The 18,942-nt window shown below is 57.1% G+C and overlaps 1 protein-coding gene across 7 annotated transcripts in view; it reads left to right on the top strand.

Moving 5' to 3' along the window:
- IQSEC3 (IQ motif and Sec7 domain ArfGEF 3) overlaps positions 1-16,557 on the top strand; it is a 110,794-nt gene extending 94,237 nt beyond the window's left edge. For 2 of the 7 annotated variants that reach the window (XR_004819322.1, XR_004819324.1), the window contains 6 exons: positions 357-456; positions 638-799; positions 3,333-3,425; positions 5,531-5,580; positions 5,667-6,696; positions 8,947-9,281. Coding sequence is in view for 4 of the 7 variants with exons in the window: in XM_027595064.2 (XP_027450865.2) it covers positions 357-456; positions 638-799; positions 3,333-3,425; positions 5,531-5,580; positions 8,947-9,381 (840 nt within the window). In the remaining 3 variants the exon portion in view is untranslated. Of the gene's footprint in view, positions 1-356; positions 457-637; positions 800-3,332; positions 3,426-5,530; positions 5,581-5,666; positions 6,697-8,946 lie in introns of all 7 variants that reach the window. The other 5 variants (XM_027595064.2, XM_027595065.2, XR_004819323.1 and 2 more) reach the window with 4 other exon arrangements.
- The last annotated feature ends 2,385 nt before the right edge of the window (positions 16,558-18,942 follow it).

Here is an 18,942-nt window from a genome sequence, read left to right on the forward strand (position 1 = left end):
GGACCAAATTGGGGGAGGCAGGAAGTGTGGACTGGCTTCTTCTAAGTGCGGTGGGAAGAGCCGTGGAGGGGTTTTATGCAGTTAAAAACACCCATATTTTGATATAGTGTGTATTTATATACATGCATATCCATGTGTGTGTATGTGTGCATACACATATACATCAATGTGTGTATGTGTGTGTTCATATAAATGTGTGTATGTGTGTGAATACATCCTAAGTATACAAGTGTGCACATGTATTCACATTTTGTATGTACTTATGTGTTCCCCAGTGTCCCTGCGTGTTCGTGCATCCGGGTGCATGCACACACGTGTGCACCATCAGTGCGTGCCTCTCTCCCTCTCTTGAACAGATTCTGAAACTTTGCCCGAAGAAGAAGAGTTCCTCCACCTACACCTTCTGCAAGTCAGTCTGCCTGCTGGGCATGCAGTTCCATCTTTTTGAGAATGAGTGTAAGTCTCCCTCGGACCCAGAGACGTGAAAGAGGCGGTTTGGGGGGTGGGGGGAGTTGGAGGCTGGAGGGAGGGGGAGGGGGCAAGCACCCCAAAGCCCTCAGCCACTCTCCCCACTGGGCTGGCTCTAGCCTCACCTGCCACTGCTCATGGCCATGGGGGCCTGGGGTCTGCTTTCCAGATTACTCTCATGGCATCACGCTGGTGACCCCACTTTCGGGCTCTGAGAAGAAGCAGGTGCTGCATTTCTGTGCCCTGGGCTCGGACGAGATGCAGAAGTTTGTGGAGGATCTGAAGGAGTCCATCGCTGAGGTGACAGAGCTGGAGCAGATCCGGATAGAGTGTAAGGCCGCGGGGCACCACACGGCGGGGGTGGGTGGGTGGGCTCCCCGTCAGCAGGGAACGGAGGCTGTTTGTGGCACAAGTCTGACTCCTTGCCCCACTCTGGAGTGAGTGTGGGGTGAGCCGAGGCCCCTCTTGCCATCCATCCCAAGCCCTCCTCCAGCCCCACTGCGCCATCACGGCCCATGTGGGTGCCATTGCTGTTCATGTTTCTTCACAATTAAAGTGGGGGGCGCTAGAGTATGCATACACACCGCATGTGCACACCTGTGTGCACACCCAGCCAGGCTATGGAGCTGCGTGCTGGCCCCTTGGAACAGAGGACTCGGCTGTGTCTGACCAGCGCAGCCGAGCCAGCCGAGCAAGGCAGGCATGCCAACCTCAACAGTCTGTGCGCCCGGGCACCCCTCTTCCCACCGGACTCCTGGGTCAGTCCCTCCCTGGGACCAAGTCAGACTCACACCTTACATCTGGCTGCTTCATTTCATTCATCTCTTTTCATCTCAAATCGTCCCCCCACTTTATTTTTTCATGATATGGTCTTTTTGAAGAGTCCAGCCTGGTTTTCTGACTATCCCTCATCTAGGAGTCACCTTTTGGTTCCTCTAAGGAAGACCTGGACTCTTGAGTGTTCCAATTCAGGCATTTTAGAAACTACGTGGGCCTTTTTGGAGGGGCAGGTGGTTTGCCAGTTAACTTGGTGGTTGAGGAGTAGAGCAGGGCTGGCCCTGCTCACAAGCTTTTGTGTGCCCACTCACAAGCTTTTCCTGCTTTAGCATCGCCCGTGGCTTCAGATTGCCCTTCATGGGAAATTGAATAACTGTGGATTCAGAAACTAAAAGAGCAAACAGATTTCAGGTCTGCCTTCTATGGTCACTTCGTTGAAAAGTGCTTCTAAATTAATATAAAACCATTAGGCAATAGGAAAGGCGGGGGGACTTTCGAGGCTGGGCACCAATAGGATAAGGCGGTGCTTTTTAATCAGCATTTTTGGAGCACCCACTAGGTGCCAGACAGTTTGTCTACAGCGCCCACAGTGAGGCTGCAAGGTGGTGCTTGTGCCCCGTTTACAGACCAACCTCAGGGAAGTTAAGGGCAGTGTTTAACATCGTGCATCTTAGAAGCAGACATGACACTTGCATTTAGGTCTGCTTCTGAGGTTCCTGTACTTCCTACTCTGACACTGACAAAAGAGATTCTGTTTATAATAGCGTAAGGAAACAGTTCAATCAGGTTGAAAGAGAAGCCCAGCAGACCAGACTGTAGGGCTCGGTAGCTGCTCGGGAGGCAGGTGGGGGTGTTAATTCCCCTGCTGCACTCTGCTGGCGTGCTTGAGCTCCGCGGCAGGACCGGAGGCTCGGAGATGCCACCTTGGCTGCTGATCTTGAACCTTCTCAAGGACACACCCTCAAAGGTCACTTCTGTCGTTGTCAAAATGTTACAGATGGCTCTTCTATTATCTAATCCTTGCCACAACTGTCCACAAGGCAGGTAGGATTGTCCTCATTTTACAAATCAGGAAAGTGAGTCTAACAGAGCTGAAGGAAGTCGTCCAAGTTCACACAGTCCAAGTGACCAAACAAGATTGGCGCCAAGTTCCTCGGACTCCTTGCTTGTAATTAGGATGCTAATTTCTCTGAAGCCAAGACAGCCCCTCTCCAGGGAGGGACGGCCCTCTGCTCAGGGAAAGTATGAAGTATTGACTGATGGTGTGATTCAGGCAGTCAGGACAAACTGTGCTGGTTTGGAGGTTTGCAGTCCAGTGTCCCTCGAGTATAGACAACGAGAGACACAGAAAATGGGACCCAGGGGTGTGGCTTTAATAAAAGGAACCTGAGTTATGTCTCCTGGAAAAGACACTGAAGGAGTGATTTAATCATTCCTGGAACAGGCTTACGGTCTAGTGAGAGGAATCAAGGTCGAGGACAAGGTGGATGCCCTGGGCTTGCAGGCTCAGGCGGGGAATCTCCTCCCCAGGGGAGCTCAGCCGGGTGGGTGGGCTCTGTCCTGCCGGGTGCAAGGTGCGCAGGCTGGCCGTCACCTGCCGTCACCAGCCCTCGCCGAGGTCCACTGTGCCAGGTGATTCATCCATGTTGTCATAAAAATTAGTATTTACTAAGCACTTGCCATGAGCTGGGCCTCCTTCTAAGGGCTGTGGTGCATTTCCTCGTGTAATCCTCTTAACAACACTTGGAAGTGGGCACTACTGTCCCCTCACGTGAGGCACGGAGAGGTGAAGTGACTTGCCCAAAACCACACAGCTACAAAGTCCCAGAACTGGAATTCAAACCCAGGCCGCCCGCCGCCCTCCCCTTTGCCTCTTCTGTTGCCTCTCTGACATTCGGGCAGCTGTCAGCATCCCCACAGACAGATGAAGAAACTGAGGTTCTAGCAGGTGTCTGACTTGCTGTGAAGTGGGTTCCAGACTCAGGCCATGTGTTAGAGCATGTGTCAGGGAGCGCCCCCTTCCTGCTCTCTCCTCACTCCTCTCCCATCTCACCGCGGTTGAGGCTAGCTTCCTCTCCCTCCTCTAGGGGAGCTGGAGAAGCAGCAGGGAGCAAAGACGCTCTCCTCCAAGCCCGGCGGGGCGCAGGTGGACCCGCAGTCAAAGCAAGGATCGCCTACAGGTGAGCCCTGATTCCGCTCCAGAGTCCCAGACCCCAGGCCTGGCATGGCCCCGGGCCCACAGGGAAGTCACTCTCTGCCCCCAGCCTTGGGTTCCTGGGGAACTGGGAAGTGCTCATTCCCATGGTCACTTCTTTCTGCTCAGGGCTCCAGGCTAATCTCACGGGCCTTAGTAGTGGGAGTGGGGAGGGCGGTGAGAGAGGAATAGGTCCATTTACAAGCTGCCCTAAGGCCCGGGGTCCCTGTGGAATGTCACTGTCCCCCCTGGAGGAGTCGGGCCAAGAGCCCAGACACCCTGGCCCGGTGGTGGGTAAACGAGCCTCCTGCCCCACCCACCCTGCACCCAGGTTCCCCGGGGACTGCTGGGGTTCACCAAGGGTGGGGGTGAGAGGTGTAGTAAAGAGAAACAGCATGAGAAAGACTGCTGCCTACAGATGGGAGCCCGGTAAGGAGGGTGGCCAGAAGGCTCTGGAAATCTCGATCTGCCAGTCAAGTCTTTCCCTAATGAGCCACAAGTGCTCCATGCCAGAGTCAGCCCACCCCAAAATCCAGATAAACCTTCAAACCCACTTTCCCAAAACCATTTGGTTTTGGGAAGAGTCACCCCCACCCCCATTCTGCAGTCCCAAATAAAAATCAGAGGGAGAGATGTCGTGAGAATTAACTCCCATCCCCACAGACCCCCAGTAAACCATCCCAAACTGTTCACTGATTGATTAATTAATTCAGCCATTTATTCTTACATTTAACAAACACTTATGGAGTGCCTGCTGTGTGCCCCCTGCTAAGCACTAGAAGACCAGGGCTCCAGCAAGACAGCAGCTTGAGCCGAGACACTCGGGTGGGTTTCATGCTGGCCCCCAGACCTCGGTGACAGCCATGACACCATGATGCTGGGACAGACGGCCTCCCAGCACTCGGTCACTCAGCTAGGAGACGCGACTCCTTTTCCCAGCAAGATCTGGGGCTCCTTTAGCTGCACGGAGGTTCTCACTGTGATGTCATCTTCCACGTGAGGTTTTGACCTGCCATCATGCATTCATAATTCTCCACCCTGCCTGATTTTCCAGCCGGCCCCTTCATTTCTATCAGGTCACAGTACACGGGTCACTGCTTGTTTGCACAGCTGTGTAAACTCCGGAGCCAAACCTCAGCTGTGATTAATTATTTGACATCCCACCCCACTCTGCAGCCCAGGCTGCCTCTTTTGGAAGCTGCACCCCCTGGTCAGACCAGGATGCATGTCTCCAAGGCCTGGTCCATCAGTCACCTCCCCAGTGGGGTTCTCCTCAGTCCCAAACAATGGCATAGCTCCCTCTTGTGCTACAGAAAGCAGAGGGATGAGCACAGCAAGGGAACTTGCGCACACGTGAGCGCACACGTGAGCGCAACATGCACACACACACACACACACACACACACACGTGCACACAGTATGTGAGCAGTCAGAGGGGCTCTGGGAGACCCGCTGAGGATGAGGGTGGCAGCCGGGAGTGACTGAGCCGGAGAAAGCCACCACGCTGTCCCTGGAGGTCCACGGGCTCCCTGGTGCTGTGCCGAGCCAGTCAGAATGCCCCATAGCGTCACACAGCCACGCTTCCCATGCCAGGCCCTGTGGTGAGTGCTGTACGGGCCTCAGTTCATTGAATCCCCACCACGGAGCTAAGTAGCAGGGATAGGAACACGGGCCCTCCCTCAAGGAGCCTGTGGTTGAAAGGGACAGGTTAACAGCGGAGCCTCCTTGTGTGTCTGGGAGCCAAGAACCAATGGCCCCTCAAAACTGACTTTCACTGTCCCTATCGGGGAGGCTTTGACTGTGGGTAAACGAAACTCAGCAGTGCTCCCTTAAAAACCCTCAGAGATCTTCTAGTCTGCATGCCCAAGGTCACACAGCTAACAAGGGGCAGAACTGGGCTCCGCCTTCTGGTCCACCGCCCCGGGGCTGCGTCCCAGTCAGGAGGGGCCTGGTACCCAGAGTCTTCTGTCCACACCGGCTAACTGCAAGGATGCTTGGTATCGGGGACAGAGCGGAGGGCGGTGGTTGGCAGAGGCAGGGATTTGTATTGGGCCGGGTAGAGAGTGAGCCCTGTGCTCTTTGCATTCAAAGCTAAAAGGGAAGCCGCGCTGAGGGAGAAGCCCGTGGAGAGCATGGTGGAGGTAAGTGGAGGCCTGGTTGCCCAGGTGAGTGGTTCCGAGCCCCCGCTTGTCCTTCTTCTCATTGTCTCTGTTGTTTCTCTTCTCAGGTATTAATCAATGCCTCCCCAGCCCGACTCACCATTTTACCAATTTCAAGAGATACAATTAAACGTTACTGCTAGCATGGGTAATGCCACTGTCCCAGCGCCTAATTAAGCCACAGCTCTTTCTGCCCATCCCCCAGCCGCGTGCCCTCCAAGGCCGAGCTCCCGGGCTGACACCTGCACATGATGCCCATGGCGCCTCCATAGCGGCCTCGCTCAGAGCCCCCCAACCCACGCCCCCAGCACACTGCTCACTGATCCCCTCATACGTGCCCTATCAGGGAAGCCACCAGTCCCTTCCCACCCTGGTGCGTCTGTCCTCCACAGCAGGGAGCCTGGGTCCCTCCGGACACTCACCCCTCAAGTCCAGCCCCAGGGACCACTTCCGGCTCGGACCCTGCCCTCCCTGCCCCTCTTGGGGTAGTCGGAGAACTGAGACAGGGGGCAGCTGAGCGCTGGGAGCTCCTCCCTGGACCAGCTGGTCCATTCGGAAACCTGGTCAAGCATAGGGGTGTATGCCAGAGCCAGGGAAGCAGAGCAGGGTTGGGTCACCTTAGGGATTTCCCTGGGGGAAGCGCAGATGTATCTGAAGACTGTCGACGTGGGAGGGGGATGCCCCCGCCCCAAGCCACATAGGGAGAGGCTGGGGAGGGAACCCCAGCAGTTAGTCCTTGCCAAGCTCCCAAGTGTCACCTGGGGGGGGGGGCATTCAGTGGCCTCTATAAGCTTCACTGGGCCACAGCCCTCCCCCACTGCTCCCCTCCCACCCCAGTGAACCCCCATCCCCCACTCCTCTGCCAGGCCTCTAGGGACGAATAGCTTCTCACACACAGACATCTCCTTTCCCAGCCCCACCCCAAGCTGGAGGAGCCCCCACTTAGAGGGAGGGAGGAGACTGCCCACCAGAACAGCCCAGGGAAGCCCAGTTTCTTCCCTCTTTTCCCATGGCCCCCCAGCCCCCACACACCTGTGTCTGGAGGAGGCACCTTTACCCGGAAGAGCTTCCTGCCCCGGCAGCCGACCAGCCCCCAGGGTGGGTATTCCATCCCCTGCCCCCCTTCTCCCCATCTTCCTGCAGCTGCCCATTTTCTAGCCTTGCAGATAAACACACAAAGCCCCCAGCCGTCCAGTTTGTTCTCCCAGCTCCACCCTGCCTGAGCCTGGCCTACCTAGGGAGCACAAGCGATCTGATGGCCGGTCCTCCCATCCCCCCCTGCCAGAGGACCATGTGGCTATCTGCAAGGCTGCCACCCCCAGCTAGCCCCGGGGCCCTGCCAGCCTCGCTGCCCCCAGCCTCTCAGCTGGACCCCAAGCTCCCTCGTCCTCTGCCCTCTCTCTGGCACTGCCTGGCCGAGCCCCTCTGGCAGGCGCTTCTCCATCTTCTCTGAGCTGTTCTGACCTGCTACTCATGATCCATCCTCTCTTTCTCTCTCTCTCTCTTCCCCTGCTCTCTCCCTCTTTCCGTTCTCTCATTAGCAGGGAGGTGAGAAGGGGGTCAGAATGAATGTTTGGCTGTCACTTACTGACCACTAAAGATAAGGGATGAGGCTGGGGTGAAGAGGAGGGAGGTGCAGGCAGTGGAGGGGTCAGATCAGAAAGCATGAGGCGATGAGGCGAAGATGAGCCAAGAGCTGTGGGCTGCACTGGGGAGGGGTGCGGGTAGGGAGGAGGAGAAAGAAGTCCCATGGGTCTGGACTAGGGCAGCTAGACGTTAGCTGTGAAATCTGGGGGAACAGAAGGCCTGCCCCCACTCTCTAGGCCCCTTTCCTCCTGGGGCATAACTCAGAATACATGCAGGTGGGGAAAGGAGCCAGTTCCCTCCAGCAGCGGTAGGCAGAGGCCTACTGCCAGAGTGAGGACCACAGAGGGCTCTCCAAGGGGAAGGTGGGCCCCCGCTCTGCCTTCTGACTGCTCTGTGTCTCAGCAGGGCACTGAGGGACTCGGGGTCTCCTTCATTTGATTGGGGGGGCGGTGTGGATCTCAGCCTAGAAAATGCTGCCAAGGCTGGAGGTTGAGAGTGAAGAGGAAAGCCTCCAATGTGCTGAGCACAGCAGGATTTGTGGATATTGAAGGGGCAGACAGAACCGGGGTTTGGGGGACTGTGGAGAGGGAAGCAGCCCATGGGGGTGCACAGGCCCAGAAGGGGGGTCCAGGAAATTGCACCTTCTGCCAAGGAATAGGGTTAGGATCTGCTGCTGTAGGGCTCTGAGATAGTTTTGAGCTGGGCATCTTGGTCTAGACTTGGCAATCAGGGCCCTTTCCCTGCAGCCTCGACGTCCCCCTCTGTGCCCTGAGCAACCCGTCCTGGGTGGTGGTGCCCAAGGACAGTAGGATGCATCCTCAGAGTGAAGGGTCTCAGCCACTGCTGAGGGCCAGGTGTTAGAAGGGGATTGTGGCCTGTCATACCTATAGCCTGGGGAGCTGGAGGGTGAAGAACTAAACACATCCGCCCCTCCCCCCCCCCGAAGGCTCTAGCGCCTTTCCTCCCATTTCCTCAACCTCCCCCTGCTAGCAGGAGGAGGCCAGGCTGGTTCACAGTGACCTCCATGGGTCGAGGGAGAGTGTAAAGATTAGAGTCCTTTCTGGGTACCCCCTCCTGAAGTGGGACAAATTTAACCAGGATGAAGCCTGGCCCAGAAAGGCAGCTGGGAACTGAGCTCTGGCCTTGGCTGTCTGGGCTGCTTTCAGATTCATGGTTTTGGCCTTGGGGAAATCTAGGAGGATAGGGTAGGTCCAGATGGCCCCTTCAGGGGTCCCGGGCTTTCTGGGTTTGGGCGCCAGGGAAGCTTCTCCTTTAACAAAGGGAAGAGGGGGCTTGAGAGGCTCAAAGATGACTGACTGTCCCTGTGTCTGGTGTCCGTTTGTCCTCACCACAGCCCGGGGAGGCAGGGAGAGGGCAAAGATCATTACCCTGTTTTCCAAGATCAGAGGTTCGTAGAGAGGGACGTGGAGAGAGGTTTACCCGTGAGATGCGACTGCAGAGGCCTGCAGAGCCCTAGGGGCCACTGGTCCAGGTGTCCATCTCACAGGTGAGGAGCCAGGCCTGAGAGCCGAGGCTCCCCCCGCCCCACCGACCACACCCGGGGTGGCACTTCTGTTCGGCAGCTGGGGTTCCTCCAGGCCCGTGGGGAGGTGGCCAGCGGGGCTCAAGGTGAGGGCTGGGAGCAGCCGAGGGGCACAGGAGGCGAGACAGGGCTGGGAAGGGAGGCTCAGGGTAACCAGTCCTAGCAGCTGGGAATTAGTCCTGTAACATTTCATGCTTCTCTGGCTGTTTCTAAACTAGGTGTCAATTCACAACAGGCTTCAAACGTCTCAGCACAACCCCGGGCTGGGGGCCGAGAGGGGAGTGCCGGTGCCACCGCCAGACCCGCAGCCTAGCCCCCTGAGGGAGCAGCCCCCGCCGCTGCCGCCGCTGCCACCCACGCCCCCTGGGACCCTGGTGCAGTGCCAGCAGATTGTCAAGGTCATTGTGCTGGACAAGCCCTGCTTGGCCCGCATGGAGCCCCTGCTGAGCCAGGCCCTCTCCTGCTACGCCTCGTCCTCCTCCGACTCCTGTGGCTCCACACCCCGGGGTGGCCCGGGCTCCCCGGTCAAGGTCATCCACCAGCCTCCGCTGCCCCCGCCCCCACCCCCCTACAACCACCCCCACCAGTACTGCCCACCCGGTTCCCTGCTGCACCGGCGCCGCTACTCCAGTGGTTCCAGGAGCCTGGTGTAGACTCTGTGCCCCCCGCCCCCGCCCCGCCCGCGCTCTCGTCCCTGGGACGAGGGACGGAGGGCTGGCCGCCGGGGGCCAGGCGGGGCCTCAGCTGCAGCCAGCAGCCCCAACCGCCCCTTCGCTCGCTGCTCCCCACGCCCTGGCACGATGCACATGCACTCCTGGCCACTGATCACCATCGTTTTGGAAAGAGATTCTCAATCCCTGGCACCTGGGTTTCGCCTCGCCCCCACCATGCTTCCCTTAGTCTGAGCACCCCTCCCCCTAATCTGGAGATCCCACCTCACTCTCCTGGGGCCCGACACAGCCAGGCACGTCCAGGCCTCCTCTTCCTCCTGCTACCACTCTGGCCACTTGGACCATGGACTGAAGCAAGCAGGAGCCGAGGGCCTAACCAGCTTCCTGGCCCTGAGTCCGTCAGGCCCCAGGCCTCAGGCCGGGTGGGTGATGCGAGGGGTGGGAGGCTTTCTCTGCTGCAGCCCCCAAGCCTAGCCATCTCAGGAGGCTGATCCTCCACCCCCAGGGATGTTGGCTGTCCTGGTCACATCCTCCCCCTCCTCCCAGGGCCTTCTCCTGCTTTCTCAGGAGCTGGGCCCTGCCTGTCCAGGGCTTCTCAGACTGCAGGAAATTTCTGAGAAACTTAAAGAGGGAAAGGGGGACCACTCTCAGCTCTCTCAAGAGTAAGTCAGCAGAGCTGTGGACTCGTGAGGTCGTATATCCACAAAATGCACCTTTTAAAAGAGTTTCTTAGTTCTCTAGCCCCAGATATTCCCCAGCCAATGTGAAGTGCAGAGGGTATAGACGTAAACACACACTTACAAACCAGGTTCTTCCAGCGTGAGAACCGACACAGGGAGAAGTAGTGGTGACCTGCCCAAGGACAGATACAGCCAGCAGAGGTAGGAACTGGACCCAAGGCAGGGCTCCCTCTTGAATGACTTCCGTGGCCCCCGTGAGAGGTTTGGAGACAGAAGCAGGCAGGAGAAGCAGGTGATCCAAAGGCACTGGCATTCCTCCTGCTGCCATCTCCAACTAGCCCGTCATCTTTAAATCCCGCTCCCTGTGCCTCCTCCAGGAAGGTGCCAGACCTGCCTCCAGTAGGCGTGGCTGAAAGAGCCCCTACACCCTCACAGTTGCACAGGAGAGCCAAGCAGGGCTCGCTGAGCTCCCCAGGGCCCACCAGAATCCGAGCGTCCGCTTTTACGAGGCCCAGCGGAGCCCAGGCAGCCCGGCCTCAAAGCCCTCGGGCCCTCCCGCGGCCTGCCCGGATCCCAGCCCTTTCAGGAAGTATCTGTCCCAAACCAGGCCGGATTCTCCAGTCCTGTGCCAAGAGCTCATTGCTGTCCTTCATTAGGATCCCCTCCCACTTGGAGCCCATTATCAAAGCCTGCCAAGAGGTGGAAGTGAATATTGGCCAGGTCTAAAGTGAGTCTGCTGCTCCCTGCCGCCTACCCCATGCCCCAAAGGGAGTGCCCTGAGCCAGCTAGGAGGCGCAGAATCCTCCCCCACTCTCAGAGGTTCCAGATGACCTAGTTTCGAGTGTGTGTGCAGTCACCCAGACGTCATATGATGTCACCCAGTGAGTTTATTTCTGGCTCTGTCTTTGTCAGCCCGGTTTCCATAACTTGTGACCAATTTGCCACCTTCTCCCGCAGTGGCTGCCCAGCTGATCTCCTCTCCTTGTTGCCCTGCCCCTCTCCTGTGCCTTTCCTCTAACAGGTGGCTCCAGTCACAGCCGTTCGGAACAGAGCGGCTGACAGATGGAGCACACAGATTCAGCCACCTCCGATGCCCTTGGCCAAGGCAGGGATCGCCCTTTGAAAGTGCAGGCCTAGACAGCAGGAGTTGGGGGCACTCGGGGTGGGGGGTGGCTGAACCTCGAATGAGGGGCCACGCTGGAAGAGAGCAGTAGTTACACTGGGCGGCAGGGAGGCTGCCCTAGGAAGGAACAGGAGCTCTGAGATGGCTAAGTGTGCTCACTGGTGGAGACCATGAGCGCCAGGGCCCGCCACTGAGACGGGCCGCAGTCCCAACCGTCGGGCCCCTGTCACCTGCTCACACAGTGCTTCTGGTTGGAAAGTGCCCTCCTCCCTGTTGATGGGCATGCCAACCTGGCCCCTCCCTCCCACCTCTGCTGTGGCCCTGACTCTCCAGGTCAGGCCCAGCAGAGGTCTTAGGGCCGGCACCGTCTCTGAGGACCCAGACGCTCAGGCGTCTCAGGGCCCCTTCCCCAGGTAGGGGCTTACCCCCTGTCACTGGGGTGGCTTCCCTGGGCCCCACCGGCAGCACAGGGAGGCCTGGTCTAGGAGGCGGACCGGCCTGGGGTCAGCAGCACATGGAGCCAAGCCTGAGCGGTGAGAGGTTTTTAAGCCCTGATGGCACCCCTCACTGTTGGGAAAACCAGAGTCCCCACTGTCTCTAACTGCCCTCCTCTGACCAGCCAGCAGGCTAAGGTTGGGACCCACCTCTGTCCCTGGTCCTAGAACCTCATCCCCAAAGTCCTGGGTCATCGGATGGGTCATCGCAGGGCCAGGGAGCTGACCCCACCACTCCACCGCTCCTCCCTGGAGGGCCCGGTCAGAGCTGCACTTGGGCTCCCTGCTCCCCAAGGCAGTGGGGGGCAGCGGAGTGCTGACTGGGCCTCCCGACACCGCGTCCTGGGTACATGCCCTGTGATCCCGAGGTGGGCCCACCAGATCAGCTCTCTAGACCTTACTTTAGGGGACCTGGGCCCCCTTCTCAATGGTATCCATATGGCCCCAACTCTGGAAGCGGGAGTGAGGACGGTAACTAGGTTTCCCACACGGTTTTGGGCAAGTCCCCCGCTAGAGCTGGACCAAGACCCTGCCCCGGGAGCGTGAGCTGGAAGCCCACCTGTCTCCGAAGGCACACCTATTGATCAGCCCTGGGCCCCTGACCCCCCCCAAAACACACACACACCTGTTCCCCCATAGCCTGCCAGAATGTCTCTTTGTGTCCAATAGGCTTCCCTGGTAGCCATTTGTCCATCTGTCCCCGTGTCCTGCCGTACGGACCTTCTTGCTGCACTCCCCACCCCTCTGCATCTGCCCCTTCACCCCATTGGAGAGAAACCTCTCTAGGGAAAGGCAGGGTGGCTGCACCCAGCGACGAATCCAAATGGCAAATATTTTGTAACAAAATAGCCCAGAGGTATTTTATCTGTTCAATTCATAGAGTTTTAGAGATTATATTGAAATATGTCACTTGAGCAAATTGCTCCTATTCCGTTTCTTTCGTTGTCTCAGAGGGAGGTCCTACCTTGAATCCAAGCATCTAGTTGGCCAGAGTCCGACACCCCTCAGCCGGACTGCCGGGCTGCTCTCCTCTGGCCGCAGTGGTGTCACCCCTGACCCCAGGATGAGGTGCCTCTGTCCCACCATGGGACATGGTTAGGAAGCCCCATATGAAATAGAGGAGACTTAGGTGTGTGTGTGGGGGGGGGTGTCATCGGATGGGTCAGAGCTGGGGGCGCAGGGCCAGGGAGCTGACCCCACCAACACCACCACCACACACCCGCACGCGCTCGCACACACACACACACACACGCATGCACACCTTTTAGCCAGGTAAGAGAGCCGCTAACAGTGGAGACTGGGGCCGCGTTAGAGGAAAGAAACCCCACGACCGTCAGTGTGCATCCCAGCAGAGTGGGAGGTGAGGGGTCAGGACCCCATCTGCCCTGTTTGGCCTCCTGCCATGGAGAGCGGGGGCAGGTTGGGGGCCCCGGGCCCCAGTGACCACGTTTGATCATCAGCCCCCAAAGCCTGACCCTCTCATCACAGGCCTGATTTGACAAGCCCTGGGGCGGGGGGGAACCCTTCCTGAGGTAGAGGGGCAACAGGCCCAAGTGCGAGGAGCACCGTTGGGGAAGCCGCACGGAGCCAGCAAGTGTGATGGAGCAGACATCTGCGGGTCACTGGAGGGGGTGCCTCTCCCGCAGGAGAGAGTCAGCACTGGGGAGAAAGACGAGGGGCTTGGGCGAGCATTTCCCACTATGGACAGGGGCTGCACAGAGAGCGCTTTCTCCTGGCAGGGGAGAGAGGACAGAGCCTTCCAGCAAAGCCGAGGCCTCAGAGGCACTGCGCCGTGGGAGAAAAGTGACTGGCCAGGGTGGCAGGTCCAGGGACACCTGCAGAGGGTGACCTGCTCTCCTGGTGACCAGAACTCTGAACACCCAGAAATCCAGACAGCTCCCCAGGCTGGGGCCCATTCTCCCCAGTTCAAGGGAAAAGGAACATGACCTCACCCTCCTTCCAGGAAACGGGAAATTCCAGGAGAAATCTGGGGCCAGCTATGACCTGTCCCATCCTGGGAACTCTCTGACCCAGGAATCTGAGGACGGGCCCCTGGAGAGCACCCCTGAAGGGACCCAGCTCAGCCCAGGCCTGGGAGAGGGCTGAAGGCTAAAAGGGCTCCTGCTGTGTGGGAACGCAGGGCGGTGCCGCCGTCCTCCAAGGCTTCTGGCCCCTGAGGTCGTCTGGAAGGAACGGCCCTTTCTCCAGTGAGAGAGGGAGACCATGGTGCTCTAACAGAAGCCCCCTGGGTCCGCCGGCCAGTGCCGCTCCCTACAGTGACCCTTTAGCTGGGGGAAACTCAAACTCTGCAGCCATTGATTTAGAACGTTTCCAATAAGGGGGACCTGAGAGCAATGGGCCAGAACAGGACACCGGTGTGAGAATTCAGGGAGCAGTCAGCAAGGTGAGGAAGCCCCAGCATGCCCCAGGCACTGGGGTGGGGGCCGGGGGCACCCAGTGAATGGGAGAGACAAAGCTCCTGCCCTCCAGGAGCCCACACTGAGCAGTGCCGACACAAATACACAAACGGACCAGCTCTCTTCACAGAGCGGGTAGTAGCACAGGACAGGGGATGGGGAGGGGGTCAACAGTCAAGGAAGGCCTCTGCAGGGAGGCAAATGCAACAAGGTCAAGGCCAGGTCCAAGGGCAGGAGAGCAGTTCAGAGACCACCTCCACACGGTCGAACGAGCACAGATGGATAGACATCGTCATCAGTGGGAAAGGAGGTGGCTTGAACGCAGGCCATCAGGCAGTTCTGGAGGCCGGCCGGGTGGGGGCAGCTCCAGTCCAGAGCAAGGGCTCTTGTATGGCTCTGACTCCTGGTGGGGAGGAGCCCACCCCAGGGCCCAGAGGGCCTGCACGTAGCCCTCTGTCCACCTCCTCCCTGTCACCCCACACCAAGGAAACTCAGGTTTTCCATTTAAAATAACAACAGGTGGACTCCGTGGCCTATTACCCACAAGACCCTGGGGCTGGCAACTTTTCTGACCTCAGCGCAAATTACACAAAACTGTGGTAGGGTCGGTTTCTCACCCCGTGGGGCTGGCAGAAGGCCGCCGTGGGGCTGGCAGAAGACCACTGTGGGCCTTGGTATGCCCCCCTTCCTTCCCCCAGCCCTGACGGATGTGGCTAATTGACCACTGCTTTCCAGGAGTCACAATCAATCAACGAACGTTGGCCCCCGGGATGAAATTAAGCTTCCACCCACCCCGGGTGTCCTTACTGAGCCACCCTGAAGGAAGCCATTTGGGATGGAGGTGATCTTAGAGCAGGAGGCCCAGGCAAACTCTGGGCTGAGGGAGCGGGGCCCAGGGAGGAAGCCTAGTGGCAGACACTCCTGCCCACTATCGTCAGATTGCTTGGGGAAAAAGGCTCGGGAGGACGCCTCACTATTCCATACCTACCAATGTTCTGCCCGTCAGATGCTCAGGCCTGCTTCCTCTTAGGGCTCCACCCTGCTCCAGCGCCCTGCCAACACCCTGCCTGGGAGGTCCCCTCACTTGCTCTACTCACCTACCATCAGCTCCTTCTCTCCTCTGACCCACAGAGTGGGCCACTGAGGTCCCAGATAGCGGCCAGGGTCACAGATGGGGAGTGCGCAAGGAGAGGGAACTCGGGAGAACTCTCCAGCCCAGGGCAAAGCATGGCCCGGAGGGGCCACCACCAGGCATGTCTGGCCCGGAAAGACTCTTCACAGGGCAGGGGGACGTGGTCCCTCCAGGAGAACATGGGGCCCGGCCAGAGCCCCGTGGCCTGGAGTTGCAGGCTGACCTCTCCTCTGCTCTCTCTCCTTCCCAGAAAGGAGCCAGGCCCAGGAAGAGGCCCCATGTTGTCCCAGCCTGAAGTCAGAACTGGTCCCACTGGGAAAATTCCATTCTGGAAGAAGCTGGAGGATGAGGGAACTGGGCTCAGGAAATGAGGAGGATGGATGGAAACTCTTTCCCCACCCTGCCCTCCCATCCCTCCTGCTGGTCTGGGTGGCTCCTCTCCCCAGAGAACCAGGCGCCCTAGCCCCACTAGCTAGCCCTGAGCACCTCTGGATTTCCTGCTTTCCTGACCCTAAAGAACCTCAAGGCAGGCTGTGGAAAAGTTGTGGGAACGGGCTGCGGGAGAGCAGGAAGCCACCAGGAGAGCTGGCTCTTGCTCTCACATCCCCAACTTCCCTCCCCCCCAGAACCCCCAATACTTTCTCCTTCTAAGAGATCGGGCTTGGAGGTGGCCTCCCCCGCAACCCCCGGAGGGAGCCTTGTCCACCATCACAGGGCGGCCCAGGAAGCAGACAGGTTAGTCGGTCCAGCTGCGTCCTCTTATGAATAAGGGGACTGTTTCCGTTAAGAAGTTAAATTAAAGCCTCAGAAAGAACAACAGCATCATCCTACAGGCAGTAGGAGAAAGGAAATAATAAAGACAAAAGCAGAAACAGTGAGACAGAAAAGACATACACAACAGAAAGGATTAACAGAACCAGAAGTTAGTTCTAAGAAATGACTAAGCAAATTGACAAACTTCCAATTGGACTGATCACGAAAATGAGATTCAGCACAGATAGGCAACAAGGGGCACACAGTTACCAATACTGCAGAAATGTTTTTCTTATAAATAGAGAGAACACTACAAATCAACTATAAATAAACTACACACCTTAGAACAACACGTTTGAAAATCATCACATAAGATGAATACTATTTAGAAAAATACCTTATCAAACTCACTCGAGTACAAATGGGAAATTTGAGATAAATGGTCATTAAAGAAATTCAAACATGTATTAAAAATCTCTTTGAGGGGCGCCTGGGTGGCTCAGTCGGTTAAGCGTCTGCCTTCAGCTCAGGTCATCATCCTGGGGTCCTGGGATCGAGTCCCACATTGGGCTCCTGGCTCAGCGGGGAGCCTGCTTCTCCCTCTCCCTCTGCCTCTCGCCCTGCTCATTCTCTCTCTCTCTCTCTCTCTCTCTCTGTATCTCTGTGTCTCAAATGAATAAATAAAATCTTAAAAAAATATATATATATATCTCTGCCACCTCCCTCCACAGAAACTACTACACAAAACCAGGCCAAATGATTCTACACAATTCCACCATACATCGAAGGAACAGATAGTTCCAATCTTTTCTTAACTCCTTCAGAGAGGGGGGAAAGAAAGAACATTCCCAAACTGCTTTTCATGAGGCTAGAGTCATCTTAAAAACAAAAACTGAACTAGACAAGGCAAGGTGAGAAAGGGAGACTAGAGGCCACTCTTGCTCCTGAGCATAAATATAACAATTCTAAGCCAATATTAACACACTGAATCTGGCGGTGAATAACAAAGACTAGGATAAACCACCACCGACTTAGATTGGTCCCAGGAATTAAAGATGGTTAAATATTAGGGAAAAAATCCATTAATAGAATTCACCACGATTAAAGGAGAAAAACGATATGATCATTTCAATCGATGCTGGAAAAGTGATCGATGGAATTCAACATCTTTTTTTTTTATTTCCTTGAAAACTATAAAGGCTATATGATTGTGTATCGTGGAAAGAAAGGTAGACCCTCTTGCTCCGAAGAAATAATTTAGCATTCTAATTTGCACAAAAATCATGCTTCAGTCACTCCTACAGTAAACAAAGGTCCTACCACCAAGTCGAAAGTCTTGATTTAAAAAAAAACCAGCAACCTTGGAACGGATGAAAAGTCATAGCCTTATAGCCCCTCTCAGGGGGACCGCCCATTCATCACCAGACCCCATTCCAACTGCACTTGCAGTTGGGTGGGTGCAGGCTACCTTCATGTACTCCCGTGGGAGCGGAGTGGGGCTGAGGGCACTGAGTCTTGCAGGGGAGGTTTGCCACTGCCCCTAACCGCACCGCTGATGTGGGCCGTGGGAGTCCTGGTGTCAGGGCCAGACCCTTGGCCTCCACTGTAGTTGTCCTCAGTAGGCCAGTGAGGCGGTGTGGCCAGAGAGAGCCTCAGAACGTGATTGCATCAGGAGTTTGGGCTGGATTCTTGTTCCATCAGTGGGGTTGGGCTCTCACCTTGCAGAGCGACCAGGCCCATGGAGGGCTCAGCCTTGGCCTTGGCAGAGAGTGAGCTCTCCTCACTGTCTGTGGCACCACCTGCGCTCACCTCCTCAGACCACACGAGCAAGCAACCTGCCCAGGCTGGTGGTCACACTGGAAACAGAGAGCACTGGAAGGCAGGATGCCAGGTCCCAGGGCCCCTACCCACCTCAGCCCCAAGTGACCACAGGGCCTGGCCTCGGCAGCCCTCTGCTGTCCTCCTGGCCTCTCTGCACCGACGGGTGGCTAACAAACTTTTCCTCCCTGTCAGATCCGATCAGCCCGTGTCACTTTCCTGAGCAACGAAACCGGAAGGGAAGCCACGTGCAGTGGGCCATCAGGAAGTGGGCACATGAGGACCAGGGTGGCAGGCAGGCCCAGGGTCCCAGGAGGGCTTTGGAGGGCCAGAGGTCGTGAGGATGTGGGAGAAAGGCAAAAGGCTCAGACAGGAGGAATACCAGCGAGGCCTCCTCTTCCCCTGAGTGCTGAGGGTCGCCTCTGATGAGGGGCCACACCTGACCCTCAAAGAGGGGGATTCTGGTATCAGGGAAGCCAAGGGCCCATATTGGTTACCTGCTGGTGTGTAACAAACTACTCCAAGGTCAGAGCCCGCCTGGCTGGACCTTCCTGGCTCAGGGCCCCTCATGAGGTTACAGTCAATGTCAGCCAGGCCTGCAGTCATCTGAAGGATCCACTTCCACGGTGGCTCATTCACGTGGCTGACATGTCAGTGAGGGCCCTTGGCCGGAGGCCTTAGCTCTGTCCACATGGGCCTCTCTATTGGGGTGCTTGTGTGTCCACATGGCATGGCAACTGGCTTCCCCCAGAATGAATGACCCAAGAGGTCAAGGCAGAAGTCACTTGCCGCCATTCCATCACTTACACTGTGGATCAAGGGCGTGGGTGCCAGGAGGTGGGGATCACTGATGGCCATCTTGGATGCTGGCTACCAGGGCCCTTAGGGGAGAAGGAGATAGGAGGTGGACTGAAAAGTTTATCCAGAGAGCTCTTCTGTGCCCCTGGCTATTTTAAGACAAGGTGCTGGCCTTCCCCATGAGCTGAGCTCAAGCCTTGCGATTATTATTATTTTTTTTTTTTTTGCCTTGTGATTATGATATCTCCCCACAAACCCCAGTCCTGGCTCCTCCCTCCAAAACCTCACACAGCTCTCCTCCAGGACTTGTAGTCTATGTCCCTCTGCC

Source organism: Zalophus californianus, chromosome 9, assembly GCF_009762305.2.
Source record: "Zalophus californianus isolate mZalCal1 chromosome 9, mZalCal1.pri.v2, whole genome shotgun sequence".
Classification (NCBI taxonomy): domain Eukaryota; kingdom Metazoa; phylum Chordata; class Mammalia; order Carnivora; family Otariidae; genus Zalophus; species Zalophus californianus.